The sequence below is a fragment of the Xyrauchen texanus genome, chromosome 3 (assembly GCF_025860055.1).
Source record: "Xyrauchen texanus isolate HMW12.3.18 chromosome 3, RBS_HiC_50CHRs, whole genome shotgun sequence".
Classification (NCBI taxonomy): Eukaryota; Metazoa; Chordata; class Actinopteri; order Cypriniformes; family Catostomidae; genus Xyrauchen; species Xyrauchen texanus.
The window spans coordinates 9,595,577-9,621,400 of record NC_068278.1 but is presented as its reverse complement, the minus strand read 5'-3'; the positions used below and the strand labels follow the sequence as shown (position 1 = coordinate 9,621,400).

The 25,824-nt window shown below is 38.0% G+C and overlaps 1 protein-coding gene across 2 annotated transcripts in view; it reads left to right on the top strand.

The window, feature by feature from the left end:
- The window catches only part of LOC127631403 (neuronal migration protein doublecortin-like), an 83,008-nt gene that overhangs the window by 48,571 nt on the left and 8,613 nt on the right, over positions 1-25,824 (top strand). The window contains exons 4-5 of one of the 2 annotated variants that reach the window (XM_052109525.1): positions 16,085-16,187; positions 19,923-20,012. In XM_052109525.1, coding sequence (XP_051965485.1) covers positions 16,085-16,187; positions 19,923-20,012 — 193 coding nt within the window. Of the gene's footprint in view, positions 1-16,084; positions 16,188-19,916; positions 20,013-25,824 lie in introns of both variants that reach the window. The other variant, XM_052109520.1, reaches the window with a different exon arrangement.

Here is a 25,824-nt window from a genome sequence, read left to right as displayed (position 1 = left end):
GTTTGGGGCATAACTCCAAAAAAATAGATGAGGTAAAGAGGAGGAATGAGGTCCCATCTTACTAAAGACCCGAGGTATGCATTTAAGGGATAATACATTTTTGTACTTATTTTATATTTGGGTAAAGCACATGTGTCAGAAACTAAAGTGTTTTGATTCGGAGTATTAAAGAGCCTTGTGATGAACAAAACAGTCGTCCAGAGTTATACATATCCCTCTTAATGCCTTTGAAGACTCTCAGAGATGTATAATATATTTTAAATCACAGTACTTTTTAGGTACACCAGACTCAAAACTCAAAATTTATTTTATTATTATTATAAAAATATCCACTTTTTGTCTGACATGCTGACTCATAATCTGTCTAATCCTGCAGTTTTAAGGATACAGCTCATCCTTAAACCCACTGAAAACGGAAAAAATAAAAATCAGGTTTCACACGCCATCATTTATCACTGTGTTGGAAGAGAAATATTAGCATATGCCTCCTCCTGGAATATGTGATAAGAGACTCAGCAGGGTGAATAAAGATGACACTTGTTTGTTACTGTCCTTTTTGTTAGAATCACTTTCTCTCTCTGTGTGCTCATTTGTGGGTAGGATGGAGGAAAGGAATAGCAGGTTTTTACAATTTGACTTTTGGATCAGGGATTATGGTATCTGTGCACACGGTATCTGTGCACCTTTCTCACATTTTCAGCACTGACTGTAAAAGAAAATCTGCGGAATTCAGCTATTAAATGGTAAATTGTAGAGGATGCGAATGACAGGCCTTCTGCAGAATATCCGCGTATTTATCCTCTTATTTGCTGCGTCTGTGCTGAGCTCAGTATTCTAAGCAACTTTAAATGCTGACTAATGCTGCATGTGGTGATGACAGGGCCACTTTTCATAGAACTTAATTAGAGCACATAATGTACAATACAAGTCCAAATGTCACTGAAGTTATATGACATTGCTATCTCAACCCTGCTTAAAATATTTAAGCACATTAAGCGAGAATAATATCTGCAAATTTTGACTAAGGGACGTTTTCCTTTTGGCATGATGTAGTGTCAAATTCAAAGCCTGATTCCATTTGCTAAAAGAACCTTTATATGAGTATTTGGTGCCTCATTAGAAATCCTAAAATACAGGTTCTTGATAAATGGACCCTTATGAGATGAACAATGAACAATGGTGTAGTGGAGTAAAGCACATATCTGTTAATCAGAAGGTTGCTGGTTCGATCCCCACATCGTGTCCTTGAGCAAGGCACTTAACTCCAGGTTGCTTTGGGGGGATTGTCCCTGTAATAAGTGTACTGTACTGTAAGTCACTTTGGATAAAAGCGTCTGCCAAATGCATAAATGTAAATGTAGTAACCATGACTGTTTATTTATTTAAAATTTTTTTATGGAAATCATGCTTTTACTATAGTAATTAGGGGTGTAAGGATCTATTGATCTGGATCGATGCATCGATCAAATTACCAATGATACGATGTCATTGGTTCAATACACAAACATCAGTGTATTTTATTTGAATCAAAACCTTTATTTTGAAATTCTCTTGCCAGCCACGTCTGTATGCAGTTCCATCCGGCGATGCAGCAACCTTATGATATTCTTCTTGCTTTATAAGCACTAAATATGGCGCTGTGCTCTATCCATGTGCATGTCAACAGGGCTGCAAACTCCGGTTACAGTATAGAGCAGAGCCGATCAAGCAATGGATTTGCACTTTTCAGAGAGCTCAATAAAATAGTCAAATTAGCACATAATATCCTAAAATCGATCGCAGGCCCCTGAATCAGATCAAATCGTAATTGCATCGCGGCAGACTTTGAGGTATCGACAAACATCTGATTGCTGGTTAAGAGAATCGATATAAGATCGTATCGTGATGAAACTTGCGATTTACACCCCAAATAGTAATACTGTAGTAACCGTGACTGTAGTAACCACAACTGTAACCATGTTTATTGGCAGAAACCATGGTTTTACTATAGTAATAACTGTAGACCATATAGTAAACATGGTTTCACTATAATAATACTGTAGTAAGCATGACTGTAGTAACCATGGTTCATATTCTGGTTACTGGTTTTACTACAAATACCATAGTCAGGGCTTGAGATGAGGTGGGATGCGAAAGAGATACCATCCCCCTTGTTGAAAGAAAAGGCAAAAAACATCCCCCTAGTAAAACAGCTAAAACCCCTTTCCATCCCCTTAGGCTACATCCACATTAATTCGGATACATTTGAAAACAGCATTTTCGTTTTCGAAATACTCTCCATCCACACTGCCTTTTTCAAGCATTTTCCAAAAGTTGCCCATCCACACTAAAACACATAAAATTGCTTAAATCCCCTTATGCACATGCGAAAAACCACCGTTTCGTGCACGGGCTGAAACGCAATTGTCCTTGTGTTACGTCACCTGACAGCAATTCCAAGTAAAATTTGCATGGCCTATGAAGAAATGCATTGTGAAGGTTGTACAAAGTAACATTTATCTTTAATAATGCTCTCAAAGTAAATAACAGGCACAAAAACGCGTTTTAATGGTTAAGACCCTTTTAATTTAGAATGAATGTATATCTGCTTTTATAAAGATTTTTATCAGATGTTAAATTAGAATGCAATGTTTTCCAGATAAAATACTCTTAAATAGACATCTCGGATATGTATGTGTGCTATCTGGGATGCTAACCGATTAGCCAGCTAAGTTAATATACCTTGTTCAAATTACTACATGTAAAAATAGCAATCCTTCATAGAATTTCGTGCTCTCAGTGTTAGACATCATACCGGGTGTAACGGGTGAACACTCCAACATAATACTTTAACGATACAACTTTTCAGTGTACATCAAACATCAACGTGCTTTTCAGCACACCAACTAAAAACATTCAACACAACAGCCTTGCTTTACAGCAGACACATTAACACAAACACACACACAACTACGTGTGTCTATCTCTCCCTGTCTGCCGCTGTCGCCTCTCCTTAAATACTCTTGCCGCTCCTCACTGGAACGCCAGACCGGTGTGGTGCCCAGGTGGAATTCATTCACAACTCATCTTCCCGGCCTCACTCTGCCCAGACGCCGCTCGGCCACACCCTGTTTGCCATATACCCCCATCGCCCCATCTCAGGCCGGGGACCCATCCAGCCTGCGACTTACCCCCCATTTCCGCTTCGGCCGCCACACTGCAGGATGTCTTCTGGATCCGAACTGCATGTGCTCGGGAATAGGAACAGGATGAGAGGAAGAAGAGGAAGGGGAGGGAGAAAAAGAGAGGAGAGAAGGGAGAGAGAGACTGGCTCGCCGGCCCCCGAACATGCCGCCAACTGGTCCTCAGCCAGCGGCACTGCCTCCATCAGCAACACTGGGTGATGGCCTGGACCCACTCTGCAGTCCCTTTCGGTCTCCAGCTGACATACTGCTCCAGCACCACCAGATCGGGATTCTCCTCAGCATCACGATCTTCAGCCAGCAGCGAGGACTCCATGACAGCGCCTTCTTCCTCTAAGTCCCAGGTTTTGGCACAAATGTGGCAGACCTCAGCCTTTCTACGAAAAGAGGAAGTGGGGACTGGGTGAACACTCCAACATAAGACTTTAATTATACCACTTTTCGGTGTACATCAAACATAAACGTGCTTTTCACCAATTTTTACACCAATTAAAAGCAATCAACACCTTTGAACAGCCTTGCTTTTAAGCAGACACATTAACACAAACACACACACAGCTCCGTGGATCTCTCTCTTCCCGTCTGCCGCTGTCTCCTCTCTTTAAATACTCCTGCCACTCCTCACTGGATTGCGAGACTGGTGTGGCGCACAGGTGGAACTCATTCACCACTTCTCTCCCCGGCCTCACTCTGCCCAGACGCCACTCGGCCACACCCTGCTTGCCACAAATTATTATTGTATTACACTGATAAGTTAAAACAGGATAAGACTAAAGGCATTTTGAATCAGACATTTCATACAATTACTCCTTGGAGCCTAGAACTTGACAGGGCTTTGAATTTCAAGTCATTATTATTGTTGCCTTAATACAGACTTCTTCATCATTATTCAATTGTCACACACTAGGGACTAAAGAAGTACAATGGCAGAAATCCCTAGTAAAGACCTGGGTTGACATTGAATTATTTTAATGGAAAATGTCATAATTAAAACATTTATTAAATCTAATTTGATTTGGGAAAGTTTATTTTTTCTGAAAAAACAGTATACATTTTTGTCAGTAATTAACACACTGAAACTAAATATTTGGGCTTGATGAAATACTACCACACCTCTTTTCAGACAGCGTTCAGACAATATGTCTTGACTTCTGTTCTATGTTCTGTTCTAAGAGGGGTGTGTGTGTGTGTGTAATGGTTTTCAGCAGAGGCGCTGACAGGTTATTAAAGTGATTGTCTAGATGTTACGCTTCAATCATTCTGCTTAAGAACACACGCTGGAGAAATCATAATAAATTCAATTTGTCTTTGTTTTGAAGTCTCTGAGGCTGTCTCTTACTCTCTCTCTCTCTCTCTCTCTCTCTCTCTCTCTCTCTCTCTCTCTCTCTCTCTCTCTGTATCTAAATACTTGCTTTTTTCCTCACATTTTAACTTGGTATATGCTCGAGTAATCAACTAATTGATTACATTTGCTTGCCGTGAGCAGTACTGAATTACACTGTATTTTCCCTGTGAATGTCTTACCAAATGAGAGATGTCATTATGATGGCGTCTTTGGCCAAGTGTGTATTCAAGTGTGGCAATACTTGTAATATTTTGATTCTTATTGAAATCTACTCTATTGGATTTCAGTTCTTCTTGGAGTCATGCCTACCAATGGATGAGGATCTGCTTTTATGGTGGAATGAAAATGCAAAGCAGTACAAGAAACTCGGAAGCTTATCTTCCTCACACACACAAACACCTTACTGGGTTATTGAGTTATCTGCTTCCATGGCTTCACTTTAATTGTTCTCTTTAAAGAAAGGGCAGACATTATTTAGCCTGATTGCTGAAGGTGATACCACAAATAAAAGTGAGAGAGGGTAGAGGGTATATCATGTATCATAGAAAGCACAGGACTAATTTAGTACTCCTGTTAAACCCCTACCCCAAGTTAAACCCCAAGTCTTTTTTGCCCTTTTCCGCAATGAATGTAAATGGTGACCACGACGGCTAGATTTTGAGCGAATAACAATTTACATTTCAGTCTGTTCCTCACTCAAAGCTATCGTATGACTTCAGAAGTCTTGGAATATATGGCATGAATCATATGGACTACTCAAAAAGATCTCAAAAAAGCAAGATATTAAATATTAATGCTCATATGGCTATAAAAACCTTGCGTGATCTGATATCAACATCATTCCTGGTTAAGTCTGAAAACAATATGGGTAGTGTTTAGACATTTGGCTGGACTTTAACAGTCTTCTGTAGCTTATTTCTCCTCCTTTTTTCCCCTTATATGGTATCAGAGTCAAGAATGTGTATTGGAACGCTTTTGCTGTAGATTGGCAAGATAAGAAGTGAAAACACATGTTTTAAGACATTCTAGATGTTTTGAGTTGACTGGGGGCCTCTGAGAATCTTTTATGGTAAAATTCAGCATGGATTTAAGAGAATGCAAGTGTATTCTCATTATTGTCATAAAAATAACAGGACACTGTAAACCCTAAAGTTGTCATTACTGTAAAAATCAAGTTGTCTTTATCAAGTATTACTTGAAATGTCAGGTTTTGGACTCATACCTCAAATATTTAAGTTTACTGAACTTAACATAAGATTTGAAGTTTTAATAACTCAAACTACTGAGTACAAAATTGAGGCTACGGGGAATACCCACAATCCCTTGCTGCTTGAATTATGTTTCCTTGGTCAGAGGGAACAGATTGGGGAATTTAAATAATTGTTATTAAGAATACATAGATGTTTTAGCTCTTTTGTTGTATTATTTATGCTTTGTTGCAGCTGAAGTGCATATATGCATTTCTGTAAAGAATGATTTCATAACTGACCTAGAATCAGTTATCATCTTTATTTGAGCTGTGCTGTTGTTTGATCTAAAATTGAATCAATTCAATTAAAATGTACAACAGTAGAAACAGCAATATATAAATTGAAATCTGAGTTAAGTCTACTCGCATGTATTTAACTCAACTTAAATAGTTAAGTTCACTCTACTTGAAAACCAAGTAATTGAACTTGAATTCTCAAGTTTTAGGAGACCCAATCACTCAATGGAATTGAGGGAACGAGTTTACTCAATTAAATGAGTGCAATAAACTTAGGGTTTTCAGTGTATTATTATAATTATTGTATATATTATCTTGAGTTGCCTATATGGTTCTTTGTGGAACAAAAAATGTTCTCCTGTGGCATTTTTAGTTTTTCCCAAGACTGTGGTTACTGTTTATTACATTTTACATTTACATTTATGTATTTGGCAGATGCTTTTATCCAAAGTGACTTACAGTGCACTTATTACAGGGACAATCCCCCTGGAGCAACCTGGAGTTAAGTGCCTTGCTCAAGGACACAATGGTGGTGGCTGTGAGGATCGAACCAGCAACCTTCTGATTAACAGTTATGCGCTTTAGCCCACTACGCCACCACCACTTTAAATAAACCACGTAAAGAATAATTGACATCAGACCACTGAATTATTAAAAATTAATGCACATCCGAGCTGGTAATGCTGTGGTTACACCTTAGCTTAGGCATGCATTATTTTCAATTATTCATCGATTCATCCATGGAGTCGACAGGGAGACAATTATTCCACTTATACAACAGTGGCAGTTATATACTAGGTATAACTGATGTATCAGTTTTACTGATTCATTGGTGTCAATAGTTGCTTTTTGGAACTATCAGTTATATGCACAAATCTATGCCGATAGTTTAAAATATATATTTTATTCCTCAGCGTTCCTTTGTGGCCTGCGCTGAACTATTGCAGTATAACCGCGGCCTTTAGAGGTTAAATGAACACAATCACTGAGTCCTTGAGAGGATTTACTGTATCTAAATATTTCATCATTGACAATATTTATCCACATTTGTATTCTCACTTCAATGCATATCTTGTTATTTATTTAGATAATCAAGTGATCAAAATTGAAAAAGTGAGGGCACGCAAAGAAACATTTGACTAAATGGAAACGTGCCCCTCAGATCATAAATTGTGTGTATGGACATACATTAATATCTTGTGAATAATAATAAACATTATTCCTTATTTAACCTCACCTGGTGAAATATAAATGTAGAAAACGCAGGAGAAATGGGCCGGAGTAAAGACCAGGGCTACATTGACATTGGCCAAATTGTAAATCAGTTTCATAATAGTCACAATACCTGGGTCTTGAGCACATATTTATCTGCAATTACACTCACACACACAATGGCAGCCTCGCAACATTCAGACAAACTGTATGTTATTTAGTCTTTGTCCACTGCTTGTTCTGTCCAGCATAGAACAATGGGACCATAAGGGGCAATGAGGTTAATAACTGACAGACTGCAGATTGGCAGTGTGTTATGTGTGTGTGTTATCCTATATGAGGACTCCTGTATGACCTATATTAGATTTGTGGGTGCGTTTGGGAGGGGCTATTGGGGTATATGAGGCATGTGGCCATGGCAGCTGGAAAGACTATATTATAGGCTATAGGGTGTGCCATTTTGTATGTGTGTGTGCTTAATTTGTGTTAAGGACTCTAAAGAGACTATTGATTATTATAGTTTTGACCACCATCAGCTACATGTAAATCAGCATTAACATTGAGCTTTTGAAATGACAAAACAGACATGTTTAGATCTGTTAAAACAGTCGGCTTGCATGGTGCAGCTGATTGGTCTTTTGACTTGTAATTTGTTAGCCAATCAATTTGCATACTCCCTCTTTGTCTTACATTTAAATTGCCTAGCACAACATGTCTAGATCTGCTTCAGTTGGATTGTATGTGTCTAATTGTGCAGTAGTAGCATGTCCTACATACTGAACACAGTATTAGTACTTGCTCTGCAGCAGTAGCGTTGCAGATCTAGTCTGCCAATAACAAACCTAGCAACTTGTTATATCCATTATAACACCTTAAATTTATTCAGAGAGTTGTCATAACCCCCTCGGTTGTTGTCATTGTCTGGCTAGTGTTTGTTTTCATTGTCGAGCAAGAACGATCACTGGCCTGACAACGAAAATGACCGAGGGGGACAATGGCTTGGAAGTGACTGCTGGTTAACATGTATATGTAAATAAGAACAGCTTTATTGAGAATTCGGCTGTATTAAAATACTGTATGTGAGCACAGAGAGTAGGAGAGCAGCAAACAGATGTAAAGGGCTGACAATAGGCAGAATGCAAATACAACTCGATGACGTCATAAATATGCTAATTAGTGCATGAAGTCATCTAGCGACATTTAGTGACTTTTCGAGCAGGCTTTAGCTACTTCCCATTGAAAGTAGTTGGCAACAGTGTGCCTGCATGCACTGCCTCCCAAGTGGCAAAAACAAAGCAAAGCTAATTGACTCATTAATATTAATTATCAATAAGCATTGTTTTTTTATCAGACCACATGCATGATTTATTATGCATGATGCATGACTTAAACCTAAAGAATCTGAAATCTCATCTGGATATTTTATCGCTGTTTGTCACTGACTTCAGACAGTTTGTTGATGGTAAATTTTGAATGACGTGTTCATAATCCAGCGATAATTCTCTGTTGACTCATTGGTCCATTGGGACTCTACAGTTTCACTTCTAATCTTGCTCTAGTATTTGTTCCTGCACAAAATAGTTGACAGAAGAATGATTTTCATAAAATCTAATGTTCTGCTTGAATTTTATATTTTGTCTTTGTGACATTGCCTATAAAGTTTTTAAGGAATTGCAAAATAATACATTGTTGTAATCGCAATGTAAGAGTGATAATCTGACCCCATATACAGTATATATACTCAGGGTTGTGGAGTAACGAAATATATGTAACAGGAATACATATTTAAAATACTAAATATAAGTTACTGTATTCCACTACAGTTACAATTTAAATAGTTGGTAATTAGAATACAGTTACATTCAAAAAGTATTTTGATTACTGAAGAGATTTCTTTGCATTTTATTGTAATTTGTTTCATTTAATATTTAGTCCTTTCAGATGGAAAACATTTATACTTATAAATGATGCAATCCAAAGTGCATTTGAACAGCGGTGAAACACTTTCTTATGATGTTACATTCATACGAGCAGACAGAGAAGTAAGTTTGAAGTAAGTTTGGAGCAGAAGAAATAGAAATAAACCTTGTGTAAATTGTTAGCTTTATGCTAAGCTAAAATGCTATTTCTCGCTAAAATGCTATTTTACATGCACATGTTACCAGACACGATCATATTTTTATCAAGAAAATTCACGTTGGATCATAATTTCTTTTTTCTTGTAAGACCTTTGATATTAGGGCAAAAATCATATTCTTGATAAAAATGTTGTATTGTTTTCCTGTAGAAATATTTAAAAATCCTTAAAACAATTTGATGTATTTTGTGTCAGAAACAACACTGTATCTACCAGTGCTGAAGAAATAATCCAAAGTATTTAGAATACATTACTGCATTACTGACCTTGAGTAATCTAACGGAATACATTACAAATTACATTTTACATGTAGTGGAATACATTTCAAAAGTAACCCTCCCAACCCTGTATACACTGTATAAATACATACACTCACTTAGCACTTTGGAACAATATGGTGCCTATAAAGTGCAAGACGTGGACTTCTGCTGTTGTAGCCTGGCATCCCAGGAGATCAGCAGTTACAGAAATACTCAAACCAGCTCATCTGGTACCAACAATCATACCACGGTCCAAATCACTGAGATCAAATGTTTTCCCCATTCTGATGGTTGATGTGAACATTAACTGAAGCTCCTGTATCTGCATTATTTTATGCACTGCACTGCTGCCACATGATTGGCGCTCATAAATATATAGCGCTCGTAAATTTTCTCAATTCATCCTCTATTGGGATCTGTCAAAAGAAGAATATAAAGGACCCTCATTTTACATGCAGAAATCTTTATCTGATTTGTGACTTTTTTTCATGAATTGGTCCAGATGTACAAAATCATTTGAAATTTAGGGCAGTTATTAACGCATGAAGAGACTGGAGTGGTACAGTGGCAAGAAACAGCAATATGCAGAGATTTGTTTTGGAGTTTGTTTTGTCAATGAACCCAATCCGTGCTGCCTCCTGGACAAACAGGGACACAAATGGGTGAATGTTCAAAAGGATTGCGATAGTGTGGTCAATGACAGCATGATCAAAGTGACGTGAACACAATACACCTTTACCCACATCGACTACAATATACTTTCATTCACTCATTTAATGACGATAGTACACAATAGAAGGTTTTATTTGAATTAGTCTTTTGTGTAGCCCTTTCCTGTCCTTTTCAGTTTTACTTTAAGTTTTTATGTCCTTTTTTTTTTGGCATGACAAATAATTGTACGTGCATTTTGCCAAAGCAATACTAAAAAACAATAGCACAAAGACAATAGTTGTAAACACGTAGTGCAATGTACAGTTTGTTCCACAAGTGAAAATAGTTTTATTTTTCATTATTTAATTAAAATTTCTAACATTAGAAATTACATGGTCAGCATAACAATTTAAGTGAACGGATAGTTTTGTTATTAGCTATTAATTAATAATTAGTTTGTGCAACACCTGATGATCCATGTTATCAGCTTGATTTAAGAATATTCCAAAGCTACCACCCCTGGAGTCGCGAGTTCAAATTCAGGGTGTGCTGAGTGCTAGGTCTCCTAAGCAACCAAATTGGCCCGGTTGCTAGGGAGGGTAGAGTCACATGGGGTAACCTCCTCGTGGTCATTATAATGTGGTTCTCGCTCTCAATGGGGCGTGCGGTGAGTTGTGCGTGGTACCTCGGAGAATAGCGTGAAGCCTCCACACACGCTACGTCTCCACGGTAACGCGCTCAACAAGCCACGTGATAAGATGCACAGATTGATGGTCTCAGGCGCAGATGCAACTGAGATTCATCCTCCGCTACCCGAATTGAGGTGAGTCACTACACCACCATGAGGACTTAGAGCACATTGGGAATTGGGCATTCCTAATTGGGGAGAAAAGTTGGAATATTAAAAAATGTATATTCCAAAGAGCATCTTGTGCTTCAATGGAAACAAGGAAATTCAACCTACAAAAGTTGTAATATAATCAATGCCATAAATTTGCACTAATTTAATTAGTAGCCTAAAAAAATTCAAAACCTTCAATATTTCTTATTCATTTTATGTCCATTTACAGTTTGTCCATTATTCCATTTCCAACTTTTTGTTGTTTCCATTTTAAATTCCAGATTTTCAATGTGTACTCAGATGTTTGGATCCCACTGTATATAAATTAAGTATAAAAATATTAAGAGTTATTAAATATAAAGATAAATGGAATCTTTAAAAGCTCAAGTTATAAATAAAAGAGATAAAGAAAATGACAATCATAATTCTTATTTCCTCTGTCTCAGTATGAAGGTCATCTCCATTCTGTTTAAGGCACATTCCCTTCACTTCTAATCATATCAAATGACAAACAACACAGCACCCATCCCCAATAAATGCTTAGACACACACACACACAACACACACACACACATACAGTGATCATGATTACAGCTGCCTGTGGCATAGACACCAATTGCAAATAGTTTTAATGAAGATCGCTGACCTCAGGACACCAGTCATCCTTATTTAAGGCCATCACATTAAATGCTGACTGAAATATGCCTGACAATGTGAAGCTGCATTAAGGACTGAAATCAGACTCTTAAAACTTAGTATTGTTAATTAATTCCCATCATTTCTGAAAATTAACACACACACTCACAAGTGCTTCATGTTCTTCCTGTTGCTCACCGTGATCTGTAGAGATGGCTGTCACATTGGCTGGCAGGAACAAACTCTTTAACTTGCATCTGGATGAGAGGTGACATTAGGTGACAGATAGGGGTCAGACAGACACACACAGACACACACACACTGAAACTCAGCTTCCGACCAGCCAGTTACAGTGTTGATGCAAGACAAGCAGTGATTTGTTTTATTAGACTAGTGCCCATATTTTACATTGGACATTTTACATGTCGACCAAACACAGTACCAAAAGTGTTTTTGTACAAAGGTAAATACAAGTATCCATTATATTAAATATTGAATTGGATCAAAATGACATGGAACTGCATATGCCCAATATTATACTTGTATCTTTTTTGTATTAGGGTAGAGTTAAGGACCTGGTATACTTATGGAGAAGATCTTCTTTGTTCTTTGCTTAAAGCCTTAAAGAAGTTCAAAACAGCTGAGCAATTGTATATTGTTTGCGGACATTAAGACACCAGCCACGCCATTGTGGGAGGCATTCAAAGGAGCAATTAAATATTAGGACTAAAAGACTACATGTATAACATCAACTAATATGACATTAAAATGTGTTATCAATGAGTTCATGCCTCATTTGATGAGATCAGTAAAAGGAATGTGTGTGTGTATATAAATATATATATATATATTTATATATTTATATATATAATATGCAGTATATGATGTGTAATTTGGAGAGCTGTTAAAATTAAAGCGTTAAATACATGCTATTAATTAAAAAAGTTTAACACGTTAGTTTTATCGCGATGGATGCATTTACCATTAAGTAATAAACCAGCAAAACACTGGTGGAACTAGGGTGGAATCTTTGCGATGTGTCCGCCCTGAGTCCTTAAACTGTCGCACAAGCACGCACTTTTCATGTGGAGTTCAAAGCGCCGCTTGACCGTTGATGCCCTGATGTGAATCGTAAATGCAGCTTCACGATTGCTGTAACAAAGCGGATTGTGGAGGATGAGAGTTTAAGAGATTTAATGCCCATTACAATGAATATGCAACCTCTGCAGGAACTAGTTCTTTTAATTAGTCAAACTTAAAAATATGTTAAATGTATAAGAAATAAAAAATAAAAACATATACTGTATATATACTTAGAGGACTCAAGAGCTGTGATGAAGAAAGTTCTTTATTAGATAAACAACAACAAAAAAAACAGGCTGTAATCCCAAACTGAGGAGTTATCACCCTGGCAGAGAGAGAGGGGATTAAATAGGAGAAGGAGATCAGTGGGGAATGAGGAACAGGCGCCAGTTATAATGAGCAGCCATGATGAAAAACTAATTAGCCAATCGGCTAGCAGAACATGGTCAGCACATGGCACCTGTCAAAAAGAACCAACCAGACACATGGAGGTAACAACAAAGCACAAAGCAGGGAGAGAGAGAGAGAAAGAGAGAGAGAGAGAGAGAGAGAGAGAGAGAGAGAGAGAGGGGAGGAGGAATTCAAACCTATCAGCCCTGATTCCTGACATATACAGAAAATGAGTCAATAAATGTATTATTTATTATTTGTAAGGAAAGGTCAGAAAATTAGCTAAAATCTGAAGGGATACAATTCAGGAAATAATTCAGGTCATAGGAGTTCAGCTGACAATTTTTTTGGGAAACATCTGGTCTATATTTGATTACAACTCAAATATACATGTAAAGCAAAGCAAGCAATAATCTATATGTTTCTAAGTGTAGAAGTGCTACATCAGTGCTGTCCTTTAGATAGAAATCACTGTTTCCATGGTTTCCTCACAATTTCCTTAGTCTCCTCTAGCTCTTGACTTTTGACCTAGAGCTCATTCTGTGTCCTGTGGGGGTCATAAGATGAAAGTAGTTGCTGAAGTTAAAATATATAAATAAATAAATAAAATATACATATATATTTTGTTAGACTGGGTGTGTCTAGGCACAATTTGCTGTTTGTGTGTCCCATGAGGCCTTCTTTAATGGCCCACTTTTATGAGCAGTTCAATCAGACACGCACACACATTCCAGCCTCTGGAGAATTCCGAATTTCCATCTAATCAGCACAACACAGTTCTGTAGGGTTGGAGTGGGAGGGGGGTGGCAGGTGCATGGGGCTGGACTGACACATGATTGACAGGTGGATTGACTGCTTTTGAATGTCAGCTTAGATAATTGTAAGAGTCTTTAAAAATATGTCACACCACTGTTTAAGGCAGTAGAGAGGAATAACAAGATGTTGGAGTGGTTTTTTTTCCACACACCGAGTCCCGCCTTTTGAGTGTTAGCTTTGAGCTGGATTTTAAATAAATGCGTATTCTTGATACATAGAAAATAGATTCAAATGAAAACTAGATTGACTACACAGTTGCATATATTACTGAAATTACTCTCAATTTCATTAAAGGATTAGTTCACCCAAAAGTGAAAATTCTGTTTCAGTTTACTCACCCTCATTTCGTTACAACCTTGTTCGGCTTTCTTTTTTCTGTAAAACAAAGAAGTAGATATTTAGCAGAATGTCCAAGCTGCTTTGTCCGAGGTCACCACTAACATTTATTGTATGGACAAGAATGACAATGAAAGTGAATGTTGACCATGAGGCGTAATCATGAAAATCTTTTGAAGAAAAAAAATGAAGAAAGTTGGATAAATTATAAGAAGTTCGTAAGAAGATATCTAGCTAAAAATGTCAATGGATAAACATCGTCCGGTGTAAACAACTTACTAATTTCACATGGCGGATGATAAAATGGGTACAAAATCCCACAGAAATGACATAAGAGGACATAGGGTCAGTTGCCCTAGCAACCACCCAGAACACTCTAGCACTCTAGTTGTTGACTAGTTTAATTGTTTGATAATGTCTCAGTTTTTGTTTATTGATAGTGTGATGTTGATAGTATTTGAGAAATAGCTGAGAGAAATGGCAAGGACAGACTGTAGTTACAAAACCAAACTGGTTTTCCTTGTTGTGTTTGGTTTTATTTTTGATATTGTATGAGAATAGGGTGATACATCAATGTGTCAGCCATACCAACCCCACTGCCACTTGAGACATACCATTTACACACACACACACACACACACACACACACACACACACACACACACACACACACACACACACACACACACACACACACACACACACAAACACTGACCAGTTAGGCATTGTCTGCTAGGGCAGAGGGTGGTTAGACACAGCTGGCCATCGATGTTGACGATAGGCCATTTCTCCATTTTTAGCACATGACACACACATATGCAACCCACTATGCAGACACACACCCACTGGACAGCTGTTCATGGTTGGGCCACATAGATTAGCTTTGTCATTTATTACTGTCTCTATGCATTTGTAAGTGATAGACCGGGGCGGGTCTCTGTACTTGGATTTTGGTGACCCAATTTTAGTACAGAATGTTGAATAGCAGTCTCCAACAACATCCAAAATATTTCCAATAGTCCCAGCTTTTGAACAACAGAAGGATGTGTAGTAAACTTTTGGGTGGTTGCCTTAATACAAATCAAAAAATTTAGAAAGCTTAGGTTTAAGGATAGGAGATTGAAAATATAATTAGCTCAGTTTAAAAATAGTGTGTGTGTGTGTGTGTGTGTGTAGAGTGAGTGTGTGAGAGAGAGAGAGAGAGAGAGAGAGAGAGAGAGAATCATTCAAATTGGTAACACATGGTAGAGATATATGCTTAATGATGTGTTCATGAAAAGCAAAACAAGTTTTATACAAAGTACCTGCTGTTAGCACTAGCTATCCACTATGAGCTCAGCAGTATTTTCTATAAATCACTAGTAGAGTCCCTTTATTTTGAAATGTTAATACTAATCCAAAACCCATGTCTATGCACAGTGTTAAGGATCCCTACTGAAATTTATAGATATTTTGTTAATTTTGCAGTACAAGCAATTACTTTAATATTTGCATTACAGATTATTGGTTGCGCTATTAGGCTGTAATGTATATCCTTCTTACCTGTTGGTTAAGTCTGTCCAGTATTATTGCTGGAGAGAGCTAGTTGTGGTTGGATTACACCAGCGGTCTTGAAATGATGCTCTGTTACTCTTACCATTGTTCTTGATTACGGTATTTATAGAATGTTTATCAGTTGCTCATCAGGTCTATCTTTTTTTTTTTGCCAGGTGACTTGCCTGCAAGATTTCTTTGGCGAAGACGACGTGTTCATTGCCTGTGGACCAGAAAAATTCCGCTATGCGCAGGATGACTTTTCCCTGGATGAAAATGGTAAGTTGCTTCTCTTATAAATAATAACAATGAAATATTGGTATTAATTTTGCACCAATTTTTACCACTCATCTAAATGATGAGTGAAATGTTAATGCTAAATGTGCTAAATATCTGTCCATGTTTTTAATATTTATAACTGCTCTTAAGAATAAATGCAAAAGGATTAGGTCCACATGATGTGCATCTAACCCTACTCTAATCCGAACCCTAACTTCTCTTTATTCAGTAAAGAAACACTTGGTATCTTTTATTTAAACTCACTGAGAACTTTATTAGGAACCCCTGTACACCTACTTATTCATGTGATTATCTAATCAGCCAATTGTGTGGCAGCAGTGTCATGCAGATACAGGTCAGGAGCTTCAGTTAATGTTTACATCAAACAACAGAATGGGGACAAAATGTGATCTCAGTGATTTCATCCGATTTTAGTTCAGTGTAGATACAATATTTTCAGTGTCGAAATAGATAATTAGTTCTGTACACTAAGGGTAAACTACATCTTATCTCTGTTTGAAAGCGAATTAGGCTTAAGTTCAGAGCTTGTTTTCTGTTGTCCATAAGAATAACGCACCCCATCTGTCAAACGCAGGAATGCTGTGTCAGCTCGTGCTCCAGAAGTCAAACACGTGATCGGCTGAGCAAAAGACATTTACACTTACCGTGGATGTTTACATGGATGTACAGTTGGAACTGATATACTGCAGCACTGATATAAAATGTATACTTAAAATGTCATAAGAGCCCATAGTTAGGCCACGTTATCAGTCTTGAAATATCTGTTTGTCTTAAATGTAATGGAGCATATGTAGCACATTAATACCCACCTCTGCCCAAAGGTGAGCCGTTGGATTAGCCAAGCCCCCCTTAGATACCAAATTAGATTTATTGAGACCGCCACAAGCAGAATCAGTTGTCAAAAACAACAGCAGCAAAATAGCGGCCTCAGCTGGCAACTGTTATGAGCAACATGGCATAAAAATGGCAGTAAGCCTCAATAATTAGCTGCTACTACAATACTATGAGAACATGCAAAATTATTGACAAGCAGAAAGCGGCATTGTCAGCAGAATTTTTTTTTGTTGCCTTTTTACGGAGTCTAGACCTGCCATAAGAGACTGGTGAGATATCTGAGGACACTTAATTTCATTAATATCTTTCTCCCTGAAAGTAAAATTTTTGAATACATTTCCATGAGAAAATTACATACGTATATTTTATCTTACGTATACGTATCTTTTGAAAGCATAGAATCTGAACTTTTCATAGGTAACATCACTTCTGCATTTATGTTACATAAAATAACAAAATTAGGAAAACATTTGCGTTGCAAATCAACGCCACCTAGAGATCATGTGTAATCAAAATATTTAGATGAATATAAAAGTCTTTAAAATAGCACTTATATAGACAAATCATATATCAAATGAAAGCTCTCATTCTCATGCGATTGTACAGTTTATTCTGTTGCCCTAAAACCACAGTTCAAAAGATTTTCAAAAGAATCACAAAGCTAAGTATGATTTCTGTAAGACATCAAACACAAACGTCTCTTTTATACACCGCTTTTATTCTGCTATTAGCCCCAAATAGCTAAAAAGCTTTATATCTGCTTTTAGTTTTCAAAAAAATTTGCTATTTTTTACTTATCTGAATAATCCAATGTTATATCGTAGATGTTCAGAACAAAATATGCGGTCCAGCCAAAAAGCATGCTAAACAAATCTTCAGAAATACATGTTATTGACTATTGATGATAAAATCTTCATACACAAATACATCATCACAAAGAGGAGGAACTCAGCTTTCTAATGACCTAGATTGAGCATCTAGTCCACTCAGAGGCCGAGATATTCGAAACAATGGTGGTGGTGCGTGAACTGAAAATGAGGGAGGTGGGAGGTGGAGTGAACAGAACCAGAATTACATGCTTCCAAAGTTAGAATAACAAAAAAAATGGTATCATAAGATTGTAAATACAGTATATACAATATTTTTTATGAATAATTGGAGTCTTCTTTTTTAATTGGGGGGGGGGTCTGAAAAGTGAGACAAATCTTTGGCAATTAGTCCACAGAATGTGCAACTGGTGAGTTATGCAAAGATTAAGCTAACCTTTTGATTAACTAGTAAGCTACACCACAGGAAAGCTGTTGACAAAAAGTAGCTAACTACGTTGAAACTACTTAGAGATGCAGTATTATTTAATTAACAATTTACCAGTATCATTTTCAAATAACAGAGCTGCATTTATCTGGCATAAACATAATGATTATCTCCTATAATGCTTACAGTTACTCCCCAAACCCAAAATCAGTGATGCTCAGTCATTGTAGTCTGTACCATTTCCTCTCCTGGGGGAGTTTTACAGGGACAGCAGTTAGTCTGAGCAGATGCTTAGACAATGACTCAAGCCCTAAACTAAGAAAGAAGGGCATTCTTTAATGCAACTACTTTGTCTAAAACCCTGACCCTGTCATTTTGTCTACCTCAGTCATTGACTTTGAGTAAAGTGCTTTATTAGTATGACTGTGACATACGATATTTCCAAGCATCAATACAAACATCACTAACACCAAAAAATGTATTACATTAAAAATAATTTTAAACCCAAAATACAATTATTTCCATAAATAAATAAATTACTGTAAAGGGGGTTCAGGGGAAAGGAGGAGGCGAGAACCGGCTTGACAATATAAATAATATTTTAATGTAAAACTGAAACCAAAAGACACAAACACACACATAGGATGGACAGCTGCCCGTAAACATTCTCTCTCTGTCGCACAACTGTCCGCAGTTGGCCCTTATCCCTCTCGGAGGCTTCACGACCCGGCCCGCCTCCGCCCTATCACATTCCTCCCTTGTTCTCTCAGGCCGGGGAGCCCCCGGCATGACGTACACCCCCGCCCCCCTTCCTTGGGGGAGGGCGTGTGCCGGCAGGTCATCCCCACCTTCCTGAATCTGGGAGGGGACAGGGGGAGGGAAACAATAATGAAAAATGGGGGTACTCCCTGTAACAGTGCAGTACCCCCCCAACAAAAAACACTAAAATTTAAATGAGAGGGAAAAGTGGGCAGTGGGAGAGAGAGAGAGAGAGAAAAAAAAACACTTACTTGCCGGTTCTGCGATATGCCGTAGCTTGGTCCTCGGCCACTCCTTCACCCTCTAGTGGACGACAGCCGCGCCTCCCCAGGCGGATCGGAGGCAGTCCTCCAGCCCCTGGCAGACGGAACGCCCGCCACGTTCTCGGGAACAGAAGGGGTCTCTCCCGCCCCTGGCAGCGGTTCTCCCACTCCAGGCGGTCGGCAGTGAGCCCCTCCCCGCTCGCGGTCGGCGGTCTCAGTCCCTGCCACATTTCAGCACCTGGTAGGTGTCTCCTCCGCCCCTGACAGCGGCCCTGACTGCTCCACCGCTGACAGCTGCCTGTAAACATTCTCTCTCTGTCACACCACTGTCCGCAGTTGGCCTTTATCCCTCTCGGAGGTTTGATTGGCCTGATAAGGGACCGGGTGTGTAAAATCACCGCCCTCCACCCTGTCACAATTACATGTAATTAATAAAATAAAATAAGATCAATTATAATACAATTCAATAACAAAGGTAGAATGGGATAAGGGCCGATAGTTTTCTAAATTGTTTCTTGCTCAACGTCTACCGTATGTTGCTGACATTCCATGTTGGTGTCTTTATTTCAAGTGTATCTCTCTGTTTTTGTGACTCTTGCTGTAGAGTGCCGGGTGATGAAGGCTCCCAAAGGACAGAGGGGCTCCACTAAGAGTCCTGGCCCCGTGCGACGCAGCAAGTCTCCGGCTGATTCCAGTGAGCCAATAATTATGTGATTCATGTCAACTCAACACACCTTTTACTCCATAATGATGCTTTACTAACTCAACAGTCAAATCCACAACAAAACGCTGTGATTTCTTTCATGTATGATTAACAAGCTTTAAACTTACTCGACACTTCATTTTACTCTGCTTTCTCCATTATATTAAAAATATATATTATATAGCTATCCCTTTATTTTTGCTTATGCAGTTAAATATATCCATGATCATGAATGTTCTTTTTTATGTTTTAATATTTTTTAACACGTCATTTTCATTTTGTTATTTAATCATAATCTCAGAATTGCTTATGTTTGCTGTGTGTGTTCTTGCATTGGTTTGTGCAATTAACCCTCTGTGCATGGATGCTGTCAAAATGCTTTTAATATAATATAATATAATACAATATAATATGTTACATGTGGGAGCTAGTTTCATTAAATAAGCAGATTAATTATGTATAAAAGTTTTAGAGACGGGTTTGTCTGTCACACAACAGTTTGAGTTTAATATGAGTAGACAGCTAGACAGATTTTGCTGTGCTACATGTTTAATATTTCAGAGGGACGATCACTCAGTCCTCTGAGGGAGACTGAGGCACGGGACAAGTTTTAATCTGAGGATGAAAGTAAAGAGACTCAAGTTTGCATGCTTGCAAACTTCAGAACCAACACAAATAGCAGAGAGTTAGGCTATAACCAAAAGGCATCAACACAAACAAACATATAGACAAATAAAGTAACCAAATCTATAGTACCATTATGTTAGGTTCAGTTTTAAACTTTCTATCCTTAGGAGGTCAAAGAGGAAAAAACTGACTGTGAAGATGATGAGATTCTTAGTGATAGGAGCAAAGAAACCTTTAATATGTCCTCTTTGACCTTTTTTTTTTTTTATAGCCGATTGTATGATGATATGATGATATGACTGCCATCTTGTGGTGGCAGGACCACATAGTCCTTAATCATTAAGGTACAGACCCCATGAAATAGTTTTGACAAATTCAGTTCTTTTCTTTATTGACATTTACTTAAAAAACTTTACATTTTAAATGTTTATATCTGCTTAAGTGTATTTTGTCAACTTTTTGGAGCCATTACACTTCTATTTTGATTTCATGGGGTCTTTTATAATAAGGCAAAAGGGACAAATTTGATTCACAAATAGGATTGACAATTGAGATTTTAAGAATTTCAAATTATGGGATGCTAACTTTATTTTCAAATGGTCTGTGTGCTTTAAATTATTAGTTCACTGTATCACTGGTGGCTGGATTGATGTTTTTTTATCTATTCATTTTCCTGTTTCTTTTCCCCCTCTTGTTTTAAAGCTCATCTTGTAAATTTTGGGTTAATTACACAGCTCTCCTTTTGAAATAAAAGAAAAATGACATTTTGAGCATTTCATATTTGGCTCTTTTTTGTTTGTTTGGTTGTTTAATATTCACCAATTCCTGTTTTCATATCATACATCTCACAATTTCTTCTTTTATATGTTTTTTATTATTATTATTATTATTCTATATTTTTACATCATTACAGTTACCACACATAAAAATAATTGAATCATTAGATCAAAGTATCATTGCATTAAAATATAAACCATTTGACATTTATTAAAAAAAATATATATAAATGATCGCACAAACTCTTTTTTTATTTTCAATGAAATATTTTTTTATTTGGTGGGGTTTATTTAAAATAAACCCTAAGTAACTGTTTCCACACAGAAATTGCTAGTAAATTTAACAGGTCATATTTTCAAGTTAAGGCAACTCAAATCTTGGTGGCTTCAATTTAAAATTCTTAAGTTTATTTAGCAATAATCTTTTTAAGTAAACTTCACTCTCTCTTTGTTTGTGCATTTTACTTAAAGGTGCACTCAGTAACCTTTTTGAAAGTTTCATTTGGACGTATACTGACACCTAGTGGTTTGGATGCAGCATCATTTAAAAACAACTGTTTTCAGTATCAGATGCCGTTGTAGAAATGTTGTATTTACAGTCAGCCATGATTACTTTAATCAATAAGTGAAAGTGTCAAATAACAGGACGGTTACTGAGATTAAGCGAGTTGTATTCGTCTGGTCATGTGATTCAAACATGGCAGCTCCCATGTGTGGAACCTCTCCATGTAGAATAAAACAGCTTTCATAAGGTTACTGACATGACCGGAGTCTTCATTTAAATGTGAGGGCTCATGATGTTTCTACATACATTGCAAAATTACAATTAATTTCTTATGGAGTAAAAGCTTTTTACTATGTGCACCTTTAAGCAATGTAGCATGAATTAAGCCAAGCTTTTAAAAGTGAGCTAGCATTTCATACTTTGTTTTGAACAGAACCACATGACACACACGAGCCTACCCCAGGAAAGCTTAATGCATGCTATGTAGTCTATTAGACAACATCATCTTTCTTAAATGGCTACATAAGCTAAACTTAGAGCTGCACATGCAGACCTGAACACTTGGTGCACAAAATACGATGACGGTAACAATCAACAGATTAAAAAAAAACATGAACAGGTAATTTTAAGTAGAAAATGAACTTCAGACTTCACAAAATAAGATTTACCAAACCTAACAACATAATCAACAATAAAAATGATATAAATAAACTTGCAAACTGTGAAACAATGCAAGCTCATTAATTATTCAAGCCTGGTGCATGCTGGGAACACCAGCTTCGAAAAGTTAACTAAAATGTAATTATTTCATTTACCTGTGAAATTTACTCAAATTAAAGAATCATAAAAAGTGTATATATAGAGTTCATTCTTATGATTATTGTGGTTGTTTTGTTTTAGCTAGTTGATAACATTTTGATAGTGATTTGTGTGAAGTCACCATTAGAGAATCCAATGTGCCATATGACTAGCCGAGATTCCAGTCATAATTTCCCTCATGCTGTAAAAGACATGCTTTTGTGTGTTCCTGTTTCATGTTTAGATTCATGTTCATATTTTCAAGTCTTTCAATGTAAATTAGTTCACTTCCTTGTCTAGTCATGTGATATCCTATTTTCCTCATGTTCATGTGTCTCGTTCTCATTGGTTTATTGTCTTTTTAACTTGCAGTCTTGTCTTTTCATTGGTTCATGTTTTAGTACACTTGTTATTAAGTCTTACCATTGGTTGTCCTTGTCATGTGTTACCCTTGTCCAGGTATTACAACCCTAATGTTCTCTAGTCCTTTGTCAAGTATTGTAGTTGTAACATCGTATTGTTGTTTGCCACATAGCTAAGTCAAGGTATTGTCTGGTTTATATTCTGCTTTATGCTCATGTTCATATTTAAGTTAATGTTTCACATCTTGGAGGAATTTCAAGTCTGGATGCCACTTAGTAAATTAAGACTGCACTAGGTTTCTGCACATTGTTTCGTCATTGTCTTCAGTCTATCTCTTGTTCCTGCTTCTGCCTTCCCGAACGTTACAGAATACTTGACCGCAGTTATGAACCCACCAGTCAAACTCTTGCATCTACGTCAAGGGGATTGTTCCCTTGAGGATTATGTTTCTGATTTTTGTGGACTGTGGTTACCTTGGGAATTTGAATGATGTTGCCCTCAAAGATTTATTTCGTTGTGGTTTAAATAAATGTGTTCCCTGATGCCCGGGGGCAAAATTCCTTGGACTCTGGAACAATACATCGACTATGTCCTGTGCCTCAGTGGTCCACTGTTTTCTGTGGAAGTGGCTGACAAGAAAATCAACACTTCTACAGTGGCCAACGTCCCCGAGCCAGCGCCTGAAGCCTTGGCCGTTCCCGAGCCAGCACCTGAAGCCTTGGCCGTCCCTGAGCCAGCGCCTGAAGCCTCGGCCGTCCCAGAGCCAGCGTCTGAAGTCTCGGACATTCCCATAGCAGTTACTTTGGCTGTCCAGAAGAGGAGGAGAAGGGCCGCTGCTCAGCTGCCAGTGTTTACGGCCACGGAGGCTGTCAACAAGCCTGTCCTGTTCCCCGTGGCCAACGACCAGTCTTTTGCTCAGTCCAGTGGCCAGAACCCATCAGAAACCAGCTACCAGTCTGTTTGTTCATAAGATTGTTGATTTCCCAGCAGCTGCCCACCTCCAGAATGACCCCTGGCCAGCGGCCGCCGCCCAGTCTGTCCAGTACCCAGCGGTCACTGTCCAGTCCCAAGAGGCCACCACCCTGCCTGATCTCCTACAGTTCCCAGCAGCTGCCGTCCAGTCCCAGTTGGCTGCTCCCTTGCCTGGTCTCCTACAATTTCCTGCGTTTGGCGCTTTATCTGCCTAGCCTGCTGTGGCTTCCCACCAATCTATCCGGCCCGATGCAGCAGCCGGTCCTCTGTCTGACCAGGCTATACTCAAACCACATCCTAGTCCCTGTTGGTTCCCTGGGTCTGCTTCCTTGTCTGCCTGGTCTGCCATTTCACTGGATCTGTTCCGTCTCCCTAGCCATCTGCCCTGTCGGGATTGGTACTCTGGCCGCCCACCAGATCTGTCCTGGTCCCCTGGCCCTTTCTTTAGGCCGTCTCCCAGGTCGCCAGACCCTGCTCCCTTCCTGGAGCCACTTCCCTGGCCACCGGGTCCACACCAGTCTCTGGGCCCTTCGCCTGCTCAGTCATGGCCTTCTGTAGTCATGCCTGGTCTGCCATGGTTTACCATGGTTCCGCCGGATCCCTTGTGGCCTGCAGCGCCACCTAGTTCCCCCCTACCTAGTCCCCTCATTAACTTTTGTTTTTGTTTATTGTTGGGCCTTGGGATGGGTGTGTATGTAACGTATTTGTGTGTTCTTGTTTCATGTTTAGATTCCTGTTTTCATGTCTTTTATTGTGAAATGAATTCACTTGTCTTGTCATGTCTATCCTGTTTCCCTCATGTTCTTGTGTCTTGTTCTCATTGGTTTATTGTCTTGTCATCAGTCTGAACTTTTCATTAGTTCATGTTTTAGAAGTCTTGTTATTAAGTCTTGTCATTGGTTGTCTTTGTCATGTGCTGCCTTTTTGTCCAGGTATTTATAACCCTAATATTCTCTAGTCCTTTTGTAGCGTATTGTAGGTGTAACATTGTGCTGTTGTTTGCCACAGCCAAGCCAAGGTCTATCTATTTAACATTTGGATGCAACTTTGTAAATAAAGACTGCACTTGAGTTCTGCATATCACAGTTTCATCATAGACTTAAGACAATCCCTTGTTTCTGCTCCTATCTGCCCAAATGTTACACTATAACTAAACTTAAATAAAAACAATGATACTTTAATCACATATTAGTTAAGTTTACTTGGCCTTGTTACTTTTACACTTAAATAGTTAACCTTACTTAAAACAATTACTTTAATTTACTTGAACCAATTAAGTATGTTTATTAAACAAGCAAGTAAACTGATTGCCCTAAATCTAAGTAAGGTCTGTTTATTTGATTTCTGGCTTTCAAAAGTGAACTGAACATGTTCATAGTTAATGTGATGAACCTGTTATAGATCTGCTCACAAAAAAGCACCTTGGTTGGTTCAAAGTAATTGCAAAGTTTTAGGATCATTTGTGTGCAGATGCCACTTTGCGAAATGGTTTGTCTGTTTCAACTGAATTAATTCATCAAGTATTGAAATATTATATAATACAGCATTATACTGTATAATATTAGGTGTGTGAGTGTGTCTGGCTCACAATTGCTATACTGCACTCTCAAAAATAATAATAATACAAAAATAGTCTTCAATGTTTTTTGCAGCACTTTACTGTAGGTTCAGCAAAGAATTCTCTTCAAATTAAGAACCATTTTTACAATTGGTTATGTTCATTATGGGTTGTTCAGATCAGTGTTCTGGTTATTTAAAGCAC